This window comes from Zea mays, chromosome 6, assembly GCF_902167145.1.
Source record: "Zea mays cultivar B73 chromosome 6, Zm-B73-REFERENCE-NAM-5.0, whole genome shotgun sequence".
NCBI lineage: Eukaryota > Viridiplantae > Streptophyta > Magnoliopsida > Poales > Poaceae > Zea > Zea mays.
This window is the reverse complement of record NC_050101.1, coordinates 164,964,688-164,984,523: the sequence shown is the minus strand read 5'-3', so window position 1 is coordinate 164,984,523 and position 19,836 is coordinate 164,964,688. Positions and strand designations below refer to the sequence as shown.

Below are 19,836 nucleotides of genomic sequence, written 5' to 3'. Positions count from 1 at the left end.
GGTGTCAACGGACTTGTTGGGTTCTCTCCTTTTACATAGCCAAATTTGTTGAAGAAGCAAAACTTGCCACGGACAGCGTACTATAGTAGAAACAACTTGACAAGTCCAGCAAGACCATGTGAACATCAGGTCAGAGCTTGCGTGCAGATGCAAGCCACCTTGGTCAGCTCAACGCGTACGCACCACCGGTTACGTAGTAAAGCCAACGAAGCATGTTCTAAGCTTGTGGCTCGTGAACGCGTAAGCACACAGGCAGCGCTTCCGTGGAAGGAAGCTCTCGTCTCGATCAGACGCAGAGGCGGCCGCCGCAACACCAGCACACAAAGCATCGCCCCCACCCCCAGTCAGTCAATCACGCATCAGCCAGCGGAGAGCGCCTGCATCTCGGCTCTTCAGGGCTCGCACGTCGTCGGTCGACCAGAACTCAGAGCAGACCCATGGACAGCCACACGTTAGAATACGATACAGGAGTATCTGTTCGTTCAGAAAGGGAAGGGGACTTTGCTTTCTCAAAGGGAACGGCAAGGGCAAGGGCAGCGTCGTTGAAGCAACGCGAGTACGCGACGCGGCAAAGATATATCATTGGCATCGAGATGCACACTGGCTGGCAGCAAAGCAAAGCGGCGGCCTTTCTGCTCAAAAGCCGGCGAATGCAAGCTGGGTCTGCGCCCGTGTAGCCTCCCTCGCCAAGCATTTCCAGCTGAGCCGCACCCGCACATTCGTTATTTCGTTTGATACCGTGCGCTGGCGGCCACTCCTTTGATCAACCGAGCGGACGGCTGGAAGTAGCTCTGTCCCCGGCACCGGCAGCGACGAGCCCACGACGACATGCCAGCCTAGCTGCACTCATCGGCTGTACCTGTACACAATCATTGGAGAAGCTGTCTTGCATGGAGTGATTTTGTTGTTTACCTTTGTATTTTCTTGAGACAGTACAATGAATGCGTAACAATGTTTGATGAAAAAGAAAAAAAATGTACGTACTACACCTATCTTGTATTTACAGTTGATCAATTACTCACTACCACGGACCAAAGAATCGGGAAGGCCTTAACGGCCAAGAACAAATTTTGTACAACATTCGTGGTGGGAAGAAAAAAATGCTTCGGCTTGTTCTTGGAGCTTCTACTACTGATCGCGCAGTAGTTGAGTAGTGGATTTCACTTCACGCCGCCGACGTGAGCGCCGGCGCATCGGCGGCGGCAGGGCACTCTGTGCTCTGCTCCGCGTTGGCGGCCGCCGCCCACCGCCGGCACGCCCTGCCGAGCGACGCGGCCTTGCGGCGCGCGCGCTCCGTGCCGGTGCCCAGCAGCTCCCAGATGGCCCACTCCACGCCCTGGACCGCCACCACCTGCGACGCAGCGGCGGCGCCGGCGCGCCTGCACAGCAGCACCAGCGCGGCCGCCGCGCACTCCCGCGACCACTCCGTGCCGCGCCGCATCTCGTTCACCAGCCGCGCCACGGCGCCGTCCAGCGCGACGATCGCCTCCGCGCCGCCGCGCTTCGCCAGCGACGCCAGCACCGCCGCGGCGGCCTCGGCCTCGGCCTCGCCGACCGCGGCCAGCGCCGCCTCCGCGGCGCCGGCCTCGACGATCCTCGGCACGTTCTCCCGCTCGGCGGACAGGCACAGGAGCGCCGCGAGCGCGTCCTTCTTGGTGCTGGAGGGGCCCGTGCGCGCGAGCCGCACGACGCTCTCGACGACGCGTGGGTTCCGCCCGAGCCGGCGGCGGTACGCGTGGACGGCCGCCAGGCTGAGCACGGTGGCCGCGGCGTTCTCCTTGGCGCGCCACGTGGCGCCCGTGCCCATGACGTGGCAGAGCGCGTCCACGGCGCCCTCCGCGTGCATGATGCGCTTCTTGTTGGCCTCCAGGATGGAGAGGTTGAGCAGCGCCGTCACGGCGTTGAGCTGGAGAGCCGAGTCCTCGGACAGGAGCAGCGGCACGAGGAGCCCCGCGGCGCCGGCCTCCCCGATGAACGCGCGGTTGTCGGACCCGGACTTGGCCAGCTGCCGGATCTCTTGGACCACGCGCTTCGTCGCCTCGGGGGAGAAAGAGGCCGACAGCTTCTTCACGAGGAACGACGCGGTCATGCGCGCCGCCTTCAGCGCGGCCTTGTTCGCGCCTACCGCCGGCGCCGGCTCGGCTTTCCCGGACTCGCTGCTCTCCATGGGGATGCCGTTCTCCCGGCACCACCGCGATATCAAGTTCTTGAGCGCCTTGTTGGGCACGAGTTCCAGATTCAGCAGCACTTGCCCGGTCTTGGGGCACGTGGATTTGCCAGAGCCGAACCAGCGCGTGATGGAGTCACGGTCGTACGTCTGACCGCTAGAAGCCACGACGGGGTCGCCCATCAGCTCGAGGGAGATGGGGCACCGGAAGTCCGGCGGCGGCGACGGTGGCTCCGCGTCGTCGAGATCCACCTTGGAGTCCACGGGCCGCGGCGTGGCGGCACTGAAGAGGACGCACTTGGCGTAGCGGAGGAGGCCGACGAGGGCGATCATCGACGACGTCCACCTCTCGGCGACGCGGTCGCCGATCTCCCGCTCCAGGGTCTCGATCTCGTCGCTGCAGCTGGCGGGGTCGTTGATGCCCACGTCCTCCAGGATACCCTCAAGCCTCTCCCGCTCCGGCACGATCTCCCGCTCCACCTCCTGGATCAGCGCGAGCACGCCCGCCTTCAGCTCCAGCTCCGGGGCCGCCGCGCGGCGGCACTGCCGCGACGCGAGCGCCAGGAGGTCCGACACGTCGTCGGCGAGCCCGAGCTCCGCGGCGGGGAGCAGGTCGATCAGCGTGGCGAGGTCGTGCTGGAGCTCCCGCGCGCGCGCGGCCACCTCATCCGACTGAAGCAGCAGGCGCGTGCGGCTGCGCGTGGCGCAGTCGGCCACGAGCGCCTTGAACCGCTGCAGCACGAGCAGGAGCTCCCGGAGGCACAGGGACGCGGAGCGCGGCAGCAGCAGCAGCAGCAGCGGGCCCGCGGCCGCGCCGCACAGCAGCAGGTCGTCGAACACGGCGGCCAGCAGGCGCGCCCGCCTGGCCACCGCTGCGAAGACCGGCCGCAGGAACGGCGCCGGCGCCTCGGCCGCCGACAGGTCCCGCGCCAGGCGGTGCAGGGAGCGCAGGACCTCCCCGTCGGGCGCCGACGAGGAGTAGGGGGATGACGGCCACGCGTCGCTCATCATTGGTGCTGCTGTATGTGCCTTGAGTATGTAACGATGGAATCCGATTCTGATTACAATCTCAATCCGATTCTGATTACAATCTCAATCCGAAGAGAAGGCGGTGAAGAAACACGGATGGATGGACAAGTGAGACGAGTTGGAGATGGGATGGGACGATGAGATGGGAGAAGACACGGAGCGGAAGGCGGGGAGGGGTAGCATATATACGGGGTGGCCGGCGTGGGTGGCTTGGCGCGTTGAGTTGTGCGCGAGCTGGGGTTGAAGAGGCTGGAAATCGGACGGAATCCTCCTGACTGTTGTGGCCCCAGATGTGATGGATACCCATGTCATGGCATGTGCATTTCCTTTCTTTATTGCTGTCGTTCTCCAACTCAACACTAGTAGGAGTATTTACTTTTTTCCCACCAAAAGAAAAAAAACACTATCTTTGAGGCGAAACGGTTTGAAGCCGAGATGTTGTCGACAGCCTGACGCGCTGGGCCATAACAGAAAAAAAGGGGGCAAAACGCTGGCCGCTCGATCTCGGTGCACGGCCGGCCGGATTTGGCCGGGGGTACTTGGCCTCGTGTAGTCGTGTGTGACTCGGCTTGGGTCTGGCAGTTGAGGGAGAGGGGTTGGTAAAGCTGCTAGAACCGGTTTGAGCGGATCGCGTCCATGGTCTCGTTGTTGCAGGCCGGGATAAGAAATGGAAAGCTTCAATTTTTCACCAAAAAGGAAATGGAAATCTTCCAAGGTTGCGCTGCAGTTTGCAGGACAAATTCCTGTTCTCGAACGGGCGAGGACAGTTTCCTGCAGGTCCTTTGTCAGCAACCACGCCCAGTCCCCAGCCATGGTGCAGGCAGTTGCTCATTTCCCCCATGTCACATGTGGAAATCGAATATTACACTCTGGATCACGGTCACACCATACACACAGGACCCGACCGGCTCTACGCTCCTGGAAGGAGAGGCAGATGCGTTGCTTCTTGATGCAACCAGGTGGATCGTGTGATATAAAAGCTACATGTCGCATCGCACGTACTGGTATTAGTTTGCCCCCACGAAGTCCACGTTTTGCACCGAATCGACAGATATGGTTCGTGCCAGTACCCTCCAGTTGGACCGCAGTGACCAGTGGTGGCGCATAATGTTAGAAATATAGGTATTTTTCATATCATTTTAATTCCATAAATTAACATTATGATGATGACACATAAAATATGTTTAATCATAGAAATCGTGATTTTAAATATATTCATAACAATATGGATCATGAGAACATAAAGCATATGAATCATATAAATATAATAAGCATATAAACAGTCAGAACAATTGAGAATAAACAGACAACAACATAAACAGCATGACTGTAAAATTAAGACAAACAAATTTATCATATTACTAGTATGAACAGGCATCAGACATGTCATGATATAATATGACAAAACACATTGGATAAATTTATGGCTATATATGAAACAGCAGGTATGAACATATGTAACATATATAATCTGCAGAATGTAAAACAGTAAGGAGATGAATTGATCATACCCTCCCATGCGCTCCGAGGATCTAGATCCCTGTCCAACTTCACTTGTCATGTGGTACGAGATGAAGACGCCAGGAACCAGCGATGAAGACAAAGACAGATGTTGGGCAGTCGCGTAGACGCTCCCCAAAAACCTAATTGCCGATCCCCCGAGCAGGGTCTCGAACGGCAAGGGCTTCGGAGGCACCTGCCCTCTCGCCTCTCTGTGCGCGCAGAGCTACGAGATGGAAACACCCTCACTTGCGGCTGGACTTGTGACTCTGAAATGGTTCTGTTCTCGTGTGTGTCAAGTGCGAGGGGTTCTCCTCTATTTAACCTCTCGCAGAGGGAAGCTGAAGGAGAAGAGTCTGCACGCGACACGCCAAGAGACGGGCAGCTGAAGGACAACGGTCTCGCATGCAGCTGAAAGGTTTACGCGGTTAGTGGGTGCTAAAAATTAACACAACCACACCACACCCCGCCCGCTCGCCTGCCTGCCTGCCTCGCCACGCCCGGCCCGGCCGGCGGCGGCGGCGGCGCGCGCGCGCGTGTGGCACGCTCTTGTCCATTTCTTGACTTCCCAAGTTAAGTGGAATAAATCCCACCATATAAGTCAAGCCAAAAGACCCTTGGACTTCCAATGTGGTACTATTGGTATTCTCCACCATTACACACCATAGAGTTTATTCAATAAATGGGTCAAGCCCATAAAAGATCCAACAATCCCCACCAAACTCTAGGATTTGTAATGATGAAGTATCAGAATCACAATCCTTTGATATACCAGTGTTTCGATGGAGACTGTTAAGTTGAACATCCATCTAGAATTAGAGTTTCACTCATTCACAACTGAACAATGGACTATGCCTTGAATTGACAGTTTTGTGCGAAATAAGATTCACTCAAATCCTTTGCTGATACTAGGCTGCAAAAGGGTATTCCCGCTGTTTAGAAGCATATAAGTCACACTTCAGTGCCTTTCATGAGTATTTAGGGATTACCCAAGTCCCATAGACTGTGACCAGCAGTCTGACTCATATAGGTGTATTCCTCAAAAGATGTTCTGTAGGACAACATCTCACCTTTATAAGACTCTTGGAATACATTAAGGTAAAAACCATCCTGCCTTACAGATAGGAAAGATGTGCATCAGAAATGAGTTAAGGAAGGGATCTTTCCTCACAATCTACTCCTAACTTATTTCTCCACTCTACTTCACGGGATCTCCGATCACATAGAGCAGGTTACCACTAGAGTAGATTTCACATGGGTCTCATACACATTTCCCTCGATGCACTTTCTATCACATTGCGTGACAGACCCTTAGTGAATTGATCTGCCAGATTATTCGATGTGTGGACATAATCCACAGTTATAACTCCGGAGTTTTTCAACTTTCTCACAGATTTCAATCTCCTCTTAACATGCCTTGTAGACTTCATGTTATTCCTAGAACTATTAACCTTTGTAATCACCGTTTGGTTGTCACGGTTCATGGAAATAGCCAGTATCGGTTTTTCAACTACCGGTAAGTCCAATAGGAAATCACGAAGCCACTCGGCCTCAGCCCCAGCAGTGTCTAATGCTGCGAGTTCTGCTTCCATTGTAGACTTCGTTAAGATAGTCTGCTTGCAAGACTTCCAGGAAACAGCGCCACCTCCAAACAGAAACACATATCCTCTTGTGGCATAAAGCTCATCAGCATCAGAAATCCAGTTGGGATCACAATAGCCTTCCAGTACTTTTGGGTTTCCGGTATAATGAATACCGTATGTCATAGTACCTTTCAAATACCGCAACACTCTCACAAGAGCACGCCAGTGATCATCTCCTGGTTTCGACACAAACCGACTTAGCTTACTCACAGCATAAGAGATGTCTGGCCTTGTTGCACTTGCAAGGTACATGAGTGAGCCAACGATCTGGGAGTATGTCAATTGATCCCTTACTATTCTCCGATTCTTTCTCAATAGCACACTAGGGTCATAAGGTGTTGGAGCAGGATCACAGTCACTAAAACCAAAGTGACTCAATACATTTTCCACATAATGGGATTACAACAAAGTTACCCCACCATCAGCTTCTCTAACAAGCTTGATGTTTAGAATGACATCAGCTTCTCCCAAATCTTTCATTTCGAAATTGCTCGATAGAAGATTTTTAACTTCCTCAATCACATTGAGATTTGATCCAAAGATTAAGATGTCATCAACGTAAAGGCACAGCATAACATACTCACCCCCACCATATCGATAATACACACATGTGTCAGATTCATTTACAACAAAGCCAGCTGTTGTAAGAGTATTATCAAACTTTTCATGCCATTGCTTAGGTGCTTGTTTTAGGCCATACAATGATTTTATCAACCTGCACACCTTGTTCTCTTGACCATCCGCGATGAACCCTTCTGGCTGATCCATATAGATCTCCTCATCCAACTCTCCATTAAGGAAAGTTGTCTTAACATCCATCTGATGAATGATAAGACCATAAGAGGCCGCCACGGCTATTAATGTGCGGATTGTAGTCAATCGAGCCACTGGTGAGTAGGTATCAAAGAAATCTTCACCCTCCTTTTGGGTATATCCTTTGGCCACAAGCCTTGCCTTGTACCTCTCGATTGTACCATCAGGCCTAAGCTTTTTCTTGAAGATTCATTTGCAACCTATAGGTTGACAACCATAAGGACGGTCAACGACCTCCCAAGTTCCATTAGACATAATAGATTCCATCTCACTCCTTACTGCTTCCTTCCATAAGTCAGCATCAGGAGAGGATTATGCCTCACTAATGGTAGTTGGTGTGTCTTCCACAAGGTACACTATAAAGTCATTACCAAAGGATTTTGCAACCCTCTGTCTCTTGCTCTTTCGAGTGACTATAGTGTCATCCTCCTTAGAGATGTGCACGTGAGAAATCCTCAGCATGATCTATAGGAATCGACAGTTCGTGCTCATGGGGAATTATAGTCTCATGACTTGTATCACTAGATGTATTCTTCATGGGAAACTCATTCTAAAAAAATGTTGCGTCTCTTGATTCCATGATAGTATCAACATACATATCAGGCACATCAAATTTTATAATTAAGAACCTATACCCAATGTTGTGAAAGGAATACCCAAGGAATATACAATCAACAGTTTTAGGCCCAAGTTTACGCTTTTTGTTGATTGGTGCATTCACTTTAGCCAAGCAACCCCAAGTGCGTAAATATGAGAGATTTAATCTTCTCTTTTCCCATTCCTCAAATGGTGTGATCTCTTTGTTCTTTGTTGGAACTCTATTCAGGACATGACATGCCGTCAAAATCTCCTCATCCCACCATGCCTTGGATAATCCCACTGTACTCAACATGGCATTCACCAAATCTGTTAGAGTGCGGTTTTTCCTTTCAGCAATCCCATTGGATTGTGGTGAGAATGGCGGTGTCCTCTCATGAATAATACCATGTTCCACGCAGAACTCATCGAACACATTAGAGAAATATTCTCCACCTCGATCGGACCTTAAACGTTTTATTTTCCTCTCAAGTTGGTTCTCAACTTCAGCTTTATAGGCCTTAAAATAATTGAACGCTTCATCTTTTGTTTTTAAGAGATACACATAACAAAATCTAGTGGAGTCATCTATAAAAGTGAGAAAGTATCTTTTACCACCTTTGGTCAAAATTCCATTCATCTCGCACAGATCAGAATGAACAAGTTCTAGAGGTGCCAAACTCCTCGCCTCAGCAGCCTTGTGAGGCTTGCGGGGTTGTTTTGATTCAACACACACATGGCACTTAGACTTTTTGACCAAGTTAAATTTAGGAATTAAATTTATATTTGCTAACCGCATAAGACAGCCAAAACTTGCATGACAAAAACGTGAATGCCATAAATCTGACTCATCAGAAAAATTAACAGAATCCACCAGTTTATTACACACATCATGCAGTGATAAGCGGAACAAGCCTCCGCAGTCATATCCTTTACCAACAAAAGTACCATGCTTCGACACAACACATTTATTAGACTCAAGAACAACTTTGTATCGTTCTCGACATAGCATAGAAGCGCTAACGAGATTCTTCTTGATAGAGGGCACATGTTGCACGCTCTTCAATGGCACCGTCTTTCCCGAAGTAAACTTCAGAATGACCGTACTAACACCAAAAACATGAGCACGCGACCCATTTCCCATTAACAAGGCGCCAGACCTCCCGACCTGATAGGAAGTGAACATAGAGGCATCAGCACACACATGAATGTTTGCACCACTGTCCATCCACCACTCAAGTGAATTACAGAATGAAAGAACAAATGGTAAAGAATTACCATACCCAGATGTTCCACCTTCAGTTTCAGTGGTTACAACATTAGCTGATTTCTTGTCTTGAGTGAACTTGCGATCAGGGCACTCTCTTGCCCAATGATGATCACTGCCACAGACAAAGCATGCTCCCTTTCCCTTGTTATTGTTGTTCTTCTTTTAAAACTGTGCTGTTTGAACAGGTTTATTTGCGTTCTCTGGTTTGTACTGGTTTTTCTTCTTGTTAAACTTGCGGAAGTTTCTCTTCTGCACCACATTAGCAGTAGAGGTCTCAACACCTTTTCCACTGTCCTTTGTTTCTAGCCCTTTCCTCAACATCAAGAGTACCAATGAGCTCTTCCACATTGAACTCTTGTCTCTTATGTTTGAGAGAGGTAGCAAAGTCCTTCCAAGAAGGTGGTAACTTGGCGATTATACCGCCAGCCACAAACTTGTCAGGCAAAGGACAAGGAAAAAGTTTGAGTTCCTTAGCTAGTGCCTGAAACTCATGAGCCTGTTCCACTACAGATCGGTTCTCAACCATCTTGTAGTCATACAGCTGCTCCATGAGATACAGCTCGCTACCAGCGTCAGTTACTCCAAACTTTCCAACAAGTGCATCCCACAGCTCTTTTCCTGTGGGAAGGATGATATAGCTTTTCTGGAATTTAGTATACTGTGCACTAATTACTGCTCCTCGAAAGAGGTTGTCTTCAGCCTTAAACTTAGCCTCATCCTCAGGAGGTAAGTTGACAGGCTTGCCCTCAGCGGCATGAAAACAAGACATTGCAGTAAGCCACAATTCCATCTTATCTTTCCATATCAAGAAGTTTTTACCATCAAAAGGATCAGGCTTTAGCACAGCAGCAAAACCTCTGACAGAAAAATGCCTAACATTAGGTTTTTGGATTGTTAGAAATATAGGCATTTTCCATATCATTTTAATTCCATAAATTAACATTATGATGAGGACATATAAAATATGTTTAATCATAGAAATCGCAATCTTAAATATATCCATAACAATATGGATCATGATAACATAAAGCATATGAATCATATAAATATAATAAACATATAAACAGTCAAAACAATTGAGAATAAACAGACAGCAACATAAACATCATGACTGTAAAATTGAGACAAACAGATTTATCATATTACTAGTATGAACAGACATCAGACATGTCATGATATAATATGACAAAACAGATTGGATAAATTTATGGCTATATATGAAACAACATGTATGAACATATGTAACATATATAATCTGTAGAATGTAAAACAGTGAGGAGATGAATTGATCATACCCTCCCATGCGAGGATCTAGATCCCTGTCCAACTTCACTTGTCATGTCGTACGAGATGAAGACGCCAGGAACCAGCGATGAAGACAAAGACAGACGTTGGGCAGTCGTGTAGACGCTCCCAAAAAACCTAATTGCCGATCCCTCGAGCAAGGTCTCGAACGGCAAGGGCTTCGAAGGCACCTGCCCTCTCGCCTCTCTGTGCGCGCAGAGCTACGAGATGGAAACACCCTCACTTGCGGCTGGACTTGTGACTCTGAAATGGTTCTGTTCTCGTGTGTGTCAAGTGCCAGGGGTTCTTCTCTATTTAACCTCTCGCAGAGGGAAGCTGAAGGAGAAGAGACTGCACGCGACACACCAAGAGACGGGCAGCTGAAGGACAACTAGGCCTGCAAACGGGGTGGGTATAAATGGGTATTTTGGGTGGGTTATAGAAATGGGTTTAGTTTATATGGGTTGTGATGGGTTTTAATTGATTGTGGGTTGTAACGGGTGGGTTTTCTTTATATTATGGGTGGAAACAATTTATATCCATGGGTTTTGATGGGTTTGTAAAGGCGGTATGCTCTATGGGCCTTCATCCATTTGATTATCTATTCACTACTTCACCGAGACACCGACCAACTCAAAGGACAGAGGCCCATATGCTATAGCGCTTGTCCTAGACCGTCTAGGCTAGACAGAAGACGGGCGAGTGGACGACGACTTCACCCACAAGCGCATCGTGGCGGCGGCACCATCTCCCTTGGTGCAGCTAGCTTCGTCTCCTTCCCTTTCTACAATTCCAGTTGAGGACCGCAAGCGATTCATTGCTACAATGAGAAAAAGGACAGGAGAAGGTTCATTTGTGTTTGACCCTCGAAAGACTCGTGAGTGCATGGTTAAGTGGTGCATCAGTGCCGAGGTCGCATTCAACAAGTTTGATGATCCTTTCTTTGCCTCGTGGATGGAGTCATTGCAACCATCGTTCAGAGGTGTTGGGCGTCAGACGATGAGAAATGATTGTATTGCTAGATTCAAGATGATGAGGCAAGAGCTAAGGAATGAGCTACAGAGTATTAACTCTCGGATTTGCTTGACATCTGATCTTTGGACCTCAAATCAGAAGTTGGGTTATCTTTGCTTGACAGCCCACTACATTGATGCAAACTTTATCTTGAAAAAGAAGACTATTGCATTCAAAGATGTCAAATATCCACACACGGGCCTAGCAGTCGAAGAAGTAATTACGAAGTGTCTCATAGAGTGGGGGATAAAAGAGAAGGTGTTTACTATCACATTGGATAATGCCTCCAACAATCAATCAGCATGTGACCTCCTTCGAGAAAGTGGACGTTCAGACATGTTATTTGGAGGCGAGCATCTTCATATCCGATGTTGTGCACATATCTTGAATCTCCTAGTTCAAGATGGAATGGCAATTGCTCATGGAGCAATCGATAAGATTCGTGATCTGGTCAGACATATCATATCCTCACCCTCTCGCATACAAGCTTTTAATGAGATTGCTGAGAGGTCTGGATTGCCTTCAAAGGCCGGATTAATTCTTGATGTTCCAAATCGTTGGAATTCGACACACAACATGATTATGGAGGCCATTGAGTACAAAGTTGTCTTGAAGAGATATGCTGAGGAACAACTTGAGCCTTCACCAGATGATGAAGAGTGGACAAATTCTGAGGCAATTGGAGAGTTTCTTGGGGCATTTGAGGAAGCTACAAAAGCATTCTCAGCACATAGAAGTCCAACATCTCATTTGTTTTTGCATAATGTGTTATGTATCCATCAAGCTCTAAGAAATGAAAATTGGCAAATCAATTGTGTGCTTGAGGATTTGGCACTAGCAATGGATTCTAAGTTCGATAAATACTGGGAGAAGGGCAAGTATAATATGGCACTTGTCATAGCCACTATACTTGACCCGTCAAAGAAGATGGATTTTTTGGACTTTTTTTATGAGAAGACGTGTCAACAGTTTATCGACATCCAGATAAACATGTCCTTGGCCAAACAATGGTTCACCAAATTTTTTGGTGAATATGCAAAAATCGTTCAAAAAGATACTACAGTCTCACCTATTGTTGCTACAAATACTAGTACTTTGGGCCCACCGATTCTTGGAAAAAGAAGGTTGGATAAAGAATTTTCTCAGTGGTCCCAAACAAGAGGAAGACGTCTTGCAAAGTCTGAGCTTGACGCATACTTAGAAGAAGAATTTGTGAGAACAGATGAAAGATTTGAAATTCTAAGTTGGTGGAGGACAAATGCAAACAAATACCCAGTGCTTTCAGCTATGGCGCGTGATTTATTAGCAATACCTTTGAGCACTGTTCCTTCGGAGTCTGCTTTTAGCGCCGGTGGTCGCATTCTTGCTGATAATCGAAGCTTAATGACACCAGAAACACTTGAATGCCTTGTATGTTGCAAGGATTGGTTGTATGAGTACCCAAATATTCAAGGTACTTGATAAGTATGCTAGTAATCACATAGCTTATTAGTTGCTTTTACTCTCTCTATATTTACTGTAATATATTGCTAAGTATGCTAGTAATCACTCTACTTTCCTAACAATTGTTGTTTTGCTATTTCAGTTTATCCAGTTGTGTTTGGACCCAGCTAGCAGCAACACTCTTCCTACCAGTGGAAATGGGTTAGTAAACAATATATCCTCTTTTTTTATTTGTGTAGTGTAGGGTTTATTTGTTTCCATATGTACGTGGGATTACAAAATATGTGTTGTTTTTTCTAAATAAAGAGAATATTTGCTTTATTTAGAAAAATATTTAATATTACATTCAACAAGAAAGCAATATACACTCATGGTGCTTTTCTTTTCACTTCCAGGGAGATTTATGCGTCGTCCGGTGGGCTTCTGATGCTATCTAGATGTCCCCTTTCATTGTTGCTAGCTTCAAGCTTGATCACAGACTCTTTTCACTGCTACTAGTTTATGTTTCTTGCCAAAAAGATTATTGTTCATTAAGGATCTTTAACAGATGTTTTTTGTTATTCTCTCGAGACCTAAATGTTTATCGACCAAAATTGTTACTGTGTATGCAAGTATGCAACTATGTTTTTGTATGTCATTGAAACTATGCAGTTGGCTTGATGTGAGACAATATGCTAAGCCCACGGGTTTTCCATGGGTTTCCACCCAATTACGGGTTGGTTTGGGGTCAATAATGTTATTGGATGGGTTGAGTTTAACTTTCTTCTAATATTTTTAGGTGGGTGTGGAATGGATATCAAAGTTATTAGACTTGGGTATGGGTGGGAGTGGGTTGGATGTTTTGCCATTAGCAGGCCTAAGGACAACGGTCTCGCATGCAGCTGAAAGGTTTGCGCGGTTAGTTGCCTGCCACGCCCGGCCCGGCCGGCGGCGCCCTTGTCCATTTCTTGACTTTCCAAGTTAAGTGGAATAAATCACACCATATAAGTCAAGCCAAAAGACACTTGGACTTCCAATGTGGTATTATTGGTTTTCTCCACCATTACACACTATAAAGTTTATTCAATAAATGGGTCAAGACCATAAAAAATCCAACACATAACGAACGGCCAAACAACAACTGTGGCAGGGCAGAAACAAATGCCTAACCAAGTTGGCACGCACTTGTTGTATGCTATGCCGAGAGAGGCAAGAGAACTGGAGAAGGGGCATATGGCGGCGAGTAGCTAGGCCCAAGTACAGGGCTGCTAGATCTCTCACGTCGTCAGAGATGGGTGGCCAAAATTGACAAAGGCCCGTGCCGACTCAAGTACCACGCACCGCTGCGTTCACGACTACGTGCGCCGGACGCTACATGCCCCTGCGCATCCGGCGAGAAATATGTCTAATCTAAAGGCAGCTAGCCTGCCGGCGCCGCGGCGGCGCCGTCAAACCTTCGGCGGTAAAAGGAATCATTTGACAAAACTGAATGAATAGCACGGTGGGCATGCAGGCTTCACAAGTTAGTACGGCCAGGTCGGTGTGTCCTGCTACGCACGCACGCGATAGAATAGAATACCGGTTGCCTTTCCCTTCTTAAGAAAAATAAAATAGACTAAAAAAATGCGCAATTAGCCACGTGTTAGGCCCCAAAAGCCTCGCGTCCCCGATTAAAAACAAATCCACGCTGCGTTTGACCCGATCCGTCCCTCCGATCCAGTTATGACTCAGGATGAGGCGTGGCGGGATGCCACGTGGCCGCAGCTGGAAATGTTGACGAGCCGCTGGCGTGCGCGCCGGCCGGTGAGCGTGGAGGCAACGACCCAGAGTGGTGGGCTGGCAAATCTCCAGCTAGCACGGGTTTGCGTGGACGGCCCGGGAAAGACAGCGGCAAAGCCGCCGGCCGGAGCGTGGTTTTTTTTTCTTCTTCATTCTTTTTAACTTTTTAAAAGTTATTCGTACAAATATCATCAGAGAAATCGTTTTTCACAAAAAATAACATCAGAGAAAATTTATCAACGGCTTGAGCCATGCAAACATTCTCCTCCACTTGTTACTGCTTTCGTGTGCAGTGAAGTACACTACTTCAGCAAAATCGATGGTCTCGCAAAGCTAGAGGTGTCGTGCTTATCCTCACCACGCTCATATAGGCCTCTATAAGAAAAAGAAAAAGTCTACGCAACTCCTTCACTTTTAGAGCACTAGCTCTAAAAGTTACATTCTTATTTTTAGAAAACAGTTACATTCTTATTTTTAGAAAGAGCACTAGCTCTTTTCTAGCTTATCCTGTGATGTGGGTCCAATAAAGAGAAAAATAGAAACTGTTTTTTTTCTGTCTCCTCGGTCTGGTTTTTTTAGGAGCTCATACTCTTTTTTAGGAGCTCATACTCGGTGTGATGGTCTGATGGAGGAGCTCTAGAAAGACCTTAATTTCTTTCGATCCTCTTTGATCTCTATGTAATCCAACATGGTTTTAAAGTGTATTCTACCTCACTCCATCATATTCGAAAAAATATAAAAAAAATTTGCACGCGTAGAGGCCGTCCCGGCAACGTGGAGCCAACGCCGTCCAGATCCTTCGCCCCGGCGGCCGCCGGGCCTGGGATGCGGTAAAGCGACGGCCGCGTCTCCCTTGGCACGCGTGCAGTGCGGGTGACCCTTGCCCCCCGCGGCAAAGCAAGGCCCGTGCGTGACCGATAGGCAGGCCATGACGGCGCGGCGCCGCAATCGCGACAGCCGACAGTGTCAGCCAAGGAAGGAAACAGGTTGCGTGACGCCCAGGCCGAGGAGGCGCAATTGCATTGGTATCGCGGATTTCTGTTGTTGTTTGCGATCGATCATGATATGTGACTGCGACCACACCTTGCGGGGCCGACGACGGCGAAGCCGTTTTCGCCGGTGCGCGGCCGTGCGGGTGGAGCAAAGCGCTGGCAAACGCGGTTGTCGGCAGAGGCGCTTCGCGTCCACGCGCCCGCCTGGATGATAACACGGACACGTACGTAGGGTGATGGACAAAAATACTAACAGATTCTTCCCACATGTGTTCGTTTAAGTTAGGTGCTGTTTGGTTCGCGAAAGGTAACATAAATGATAATAATAATGATTCACATTTGAATACCGCGGTAACAAATTTGAATAAGACGATATCTATTTGTAGTGTAGTATTGATTACGATTGGATTTAAACAAACATAATTTAACGTTATCAGTTATCCACTACGTTACTAATATGTGAACTAAGGGTGTGTTTGGTTGTGGGACAGCTAGGACGGGATCGTCCCCTGACGTCCTCTCTCGTCCCTCCAAATTTGAGGGACAACAGGGGACAACACAGGATAGTACTGTCCCAACCCTTGACCCAGAACCAAACAATCTAATTTGAGTGATCGTCCCATCCCATCCCGTCCTGTCATTGCAACCAAACGCACCCTAAATGACACCTTAGTTGTTTCTATTTCGATGTAGCCGTGTGGAGTTGGGGTTGCGCGTGGTGTGAGAGTGATGTCCACTGGCTGGAGCGTTAGCGAGGAAAGGAGTAGTAAGTACTTCGCATTGTGTTTAGTGGTCCAGCAGAAATTATTGCACTAGAGATGCATGCAAGTGGCATGCATTGGCACCTGCATACAACTGTCTATTAACATGAGGGCTGCTAACTGTTAGTTGTACTAGCAGGTTTCAAGTTCTTAATAGGTACTACTAATAGTTCATATAGGCGTCTTCAACACACTACTACCCAACCATCTATTTTATTAGCTAGCTAGCAGGTGGATTCAAACAGTGCCCATAAAAACTACATTAGCTAGCTAAAAATTAGTAACTACATTAACTAGCTCATTGTTTTCAGTGTTAATGGGTCCGAATAGACCCTAAATCTTCTGTTCTCCATCTACCATAGACCATAGTACGAGTACCTCCTTAAGAATACATGCATCCTGGAAGTACCGAACAGAAGCATGTCTCGCTCTCTCGCCTAATCTGTCACTTAGACCTTGACGTGTTCAGCGGTTCACTCATATGTTCACCCCAAAACTGTTTTATACTGTACACCGTACTGTTCACACATAGTGGAATTTGAATATTAGTATAGAGATGACTAAGCTGCTGGAAATGGCCTAACTCATCTAGGCGGTTGGGGCAAGTTCGTTACACGCCACACTAATTGTAATTTGCCAACTGGTGCATAAACAAAATCTGAAATCATCACGAATCAGGATTCTCAAGGGGCAGTTGCATTAGACTAATGCTGCATCGTTAATTCTAGTTCTAGATAGGAAGAGCTTCATTCAGTAAAGCCTGACGGAGTTCGTGTGTTTGGCAGCACAAGCCGCAAACGCAAGCAGCTGATGCGAGTGTCCGTCCACCGCGGCGCTGAATCAAAGCCCACGTCTGCTTTGGGAAATAGACAAAAAATCACTACTCCCTCGGTTTCTTTTTATTTGTCGCTAGATAGTGCAAAATTACACTATCCAGCGACAAATAAAAAGAAACGGAGGGAGTACATGCTAAGCGACAAGATTAAGGTACCGTACGTAGTGGCAACGGTAATCGGGACCAACTAGCAGCGTTATCGATCGGTTACAGGGTACTTATTACCGTGTTTTGTTTGGTTGGCTTGTGACTTAAGTGATTGTCTGCAAGATCAGAAATCAGGCACACCGACTTTCCATATTTGAAAGCAAGGGGATTCGAGGGGTTAAAGTCTTTTCGCTATTTATTTTTTAATAATAAAAATATTTTAATCCCTTCAATTATCTTCATTCTCTGTAGTCTGCTCCTAAATAGGGATGACAATGGGTACCCGAAATCCAAAACTCGATGGGTAAAAACCCTATTAGGGCACGGGTATGGCGGATTTTGATACCCATGGGTATTTTATTGGGTCATTTGTTATGCCCATCGGGTACGGTGGGCATGAGTATGTTCTCTGTTGCCCCATACCCGCTACACGATGGGGAACCCGCTAATATATGACACGTGGGTCCGGATTTATATGTCTCATATAAAATGAATGCTATGTTTTGTCCACATTTTTGTAGAATCAATGCTATGTTTTGTGTGATTTGAAGGCATGATATTGCCATTTAATGTTGAATATTGATGAACATATGATAAAATTATGTTGGGTTCGATACATTTGCTATGCTGGTACTTATTTTTGTGATTCAAATAATCATGTCTATCGTAATGTTAATGAGTATGGGTACCCGATGGGTACCCGCTACCCATGGTGGGTATGAGTATGACGTAATTTTGTACCCATGATGGGTAGTGGGTATGAGTATGGGTCAATTTTTTTCCTAGTGGGTATGGGTGTGGCTTCGTGTGCCCACCGGTTATCTTACCCACTATCATCCCTACTCCCAAACAAGCACTAAAGGATCAGTGTAGTATGCTATTTTACTGCCAATGAAACGCGTGCTCTGATGAGCGATCCATCCTCTTTCTCAATATCTAAGCAGTTCGTGTATCGTCTGCGCCTTTGTAGCACACGCTTTTCTTTGAGAGGAGACCAAACAGAGAGTAGGATGCTGCTGGGACTTTGGGCTACAATCTTACAGAAATGCTTTACACATACTAGCAAGCCAGTTAACATACGAGCGAGCCTAGGACAACAATTTCTCACAGCTTATTTCGCATCCATGAGAGTCTCTACAATCATGGATGGAGAGTCGGTCAGCGAGTTTGACATCCACATCACCGCGCTCGCCAATAACCTTCGTTCCCTCGCAGGTGGTCCCTGAGAAACTGAACCAGGCAATTATCTCCATTGAGTTGTTCGAGCAGCGCACCGAGCCAAAAGCAGAGGGGGACTGGGAAGCCCGCCACGAGCAGGAGAACTCGGGCAGGAGCGCGGGTCCAGCAATCACAGGAAGCGCCGAGCTAGGGCGTGGACGCAGGCGCGGCGTGGCATGGAATGGAATCCTCCTCGCGCGAGAAACGTGATGGCCAGAACGCCAGAGCATGGAAGTTGCCTCCCGGCTATTATCACTGTCGTCGCAACTGCAGAAAAACTGGCCACTGGGAGTCTGGGACGAAACTGAGCTAAAGAAGAGGATGATAGATGGCACGTTGATGTATGCTGCGGCGGAAACTGAGCTAGTCACGTCGATCCCGTTGTCTTCTCTACCACGTCCGGTGTTGTCCACCATTAATCTACAACAACCCCCCACCTGGACAAAGGCAAGGCTCTCTTGCACCACCAAGGCAGGAAGGGATGGATCGGTGGTCGCCATCGAAGGAAAGGGAGCCATACCACTCGCCTGCTGATGGTCCGATCAGAATATCGCTGCCTTTAGCTAGGTCAGCGAGCAGGCTCTACCGAGCCTAGATCGGTGAGTTTCGCACTGCATGCGGTCTCGCCGTCATAGTTGGCGTGCAGATGTGTTTTCTTCTTTTTAAAAACGCCTGCAGGAAATCTCCCAAGTAGTATCCATTCGTGCAAAAGAGGCGTGTGTTGGTGAGGCGTGGATACATCAGGAGAGTTTTCACTAGTCGTAGATCGTAAACCAAGCTCACATCACATGAACGTAGTGGTTGGCAGAAAGGCTGATGAAGAATTTGGGTGGATAGGTAGTGGTCACAGGCCCCTCTTGGAAAATCTGTCTGCTTGAACATCACAACAACGCGCGTGCGATGACTGATGACACACAAGAGTACAAGACCAAAGTATCGCTTCTCTAACGTCTGCTTCGTCGCACTCGACATACACCGCGTAGTGCGGACACTGTTCACGAACAGTACGAGCGAGTGACGGGTTGAGTGACAAATGCTCCCGGTGCAATGCACAGTTCCGATGCAGACAAGATGGCGAGCAAAGGACTCGCAAGGATGGAGCCTCTCGTGTTTAGGAAACCGGCCGGCAATAAATTTATGTTTGGTGGGATACAAATGCAGACTCACTCTGGAAGAACTGAGACACTAGATTTACACTGGTTTAGGCTTCCATTCGAGTTCAGTTTAGTACTGATCATAATATTGCTTTTGAGACGTATTTACAGGATGCGTGCTTGTGTCCGAATACAAAGAGAGGGACTTCCTTTTATACTTCAAGGAATGGTCCTTACATGAGAGACAGAGAGCATGAGTTCTACAACTAATGCCTTGCGCGGTAGTGCGTAG

General features: G+C 47.8%; 2 protein-coding genes across 2 annotated transcripts; one reads left to right on the top strand and one right to left on the bottom strand.

Annotated features, from left to right (window-relative positions):
* Positions 1-886: 886 nt before the first annotated feature.
* LOC103630485 (U-box domain-containing protein 16) lies at positions 887-3,557 on the bottom strand. Its single transcript, XM_008651535.4, has one exon. The coding sequence runs from the start codon at positions 3,176-3,178 to the stop codon at positions 1,166-1,168; it is 2,013 nt and encodes a 670-aa protein (XP_008649757.1). The 5' UTR covers positions 3,179-3,557; the 3' UTR covers positions 887-1,165.
* Positions 3,558-11,308: 7,751 nt separating this feature from the next.
* Positions 11,309-12,944, top strand: LOC109940126 (zinc finger BED domain-containing protein RICESLEEPER 2). The gene is made up of 2 exons (XM_020539219.3): positions 11,309-12,749; positions 12,882-12,944. The coding sequence occupies exons 1-2, from the start codon at positions 11,312-11,314 to the stop codon at positions 12,908-12,910; spliced, it is 1,467 nt and encodes a 488-aa protein (XP_020394808.2). The 5' UTR covers positions 11,309-11,311; the 3' UTR covers positions 12,911-12,944.
* Positions 12,945-19,836: the final 6,892 nt, after the last annotated feature.

Excerpts from the sequence above, each read along its gene's own strand:
- LOC103630485 (XM_008651535.4), bottom strand. The coding sequence starts at position 3,178 with ATGATGAGCGACGCGTGGCCGTCATCCCCCTACTCCTCGTCGGCGCCC.
- LOC109940126 (XM_020539219.3), top strand. The coding sequence starts at position 11,312 with ATGATGAGGCAAGAGCTAAGGAATGAGCTACAGAGTATTAACTCTCGG. Across the intron at positions 12,750-12,881 it reads TGAGTACCCAAATATTCAAG|TTTATCCAGTTGTGTTTGGA; the intron begins GTACTTGATAAG and ends TTGCTATTTCAG.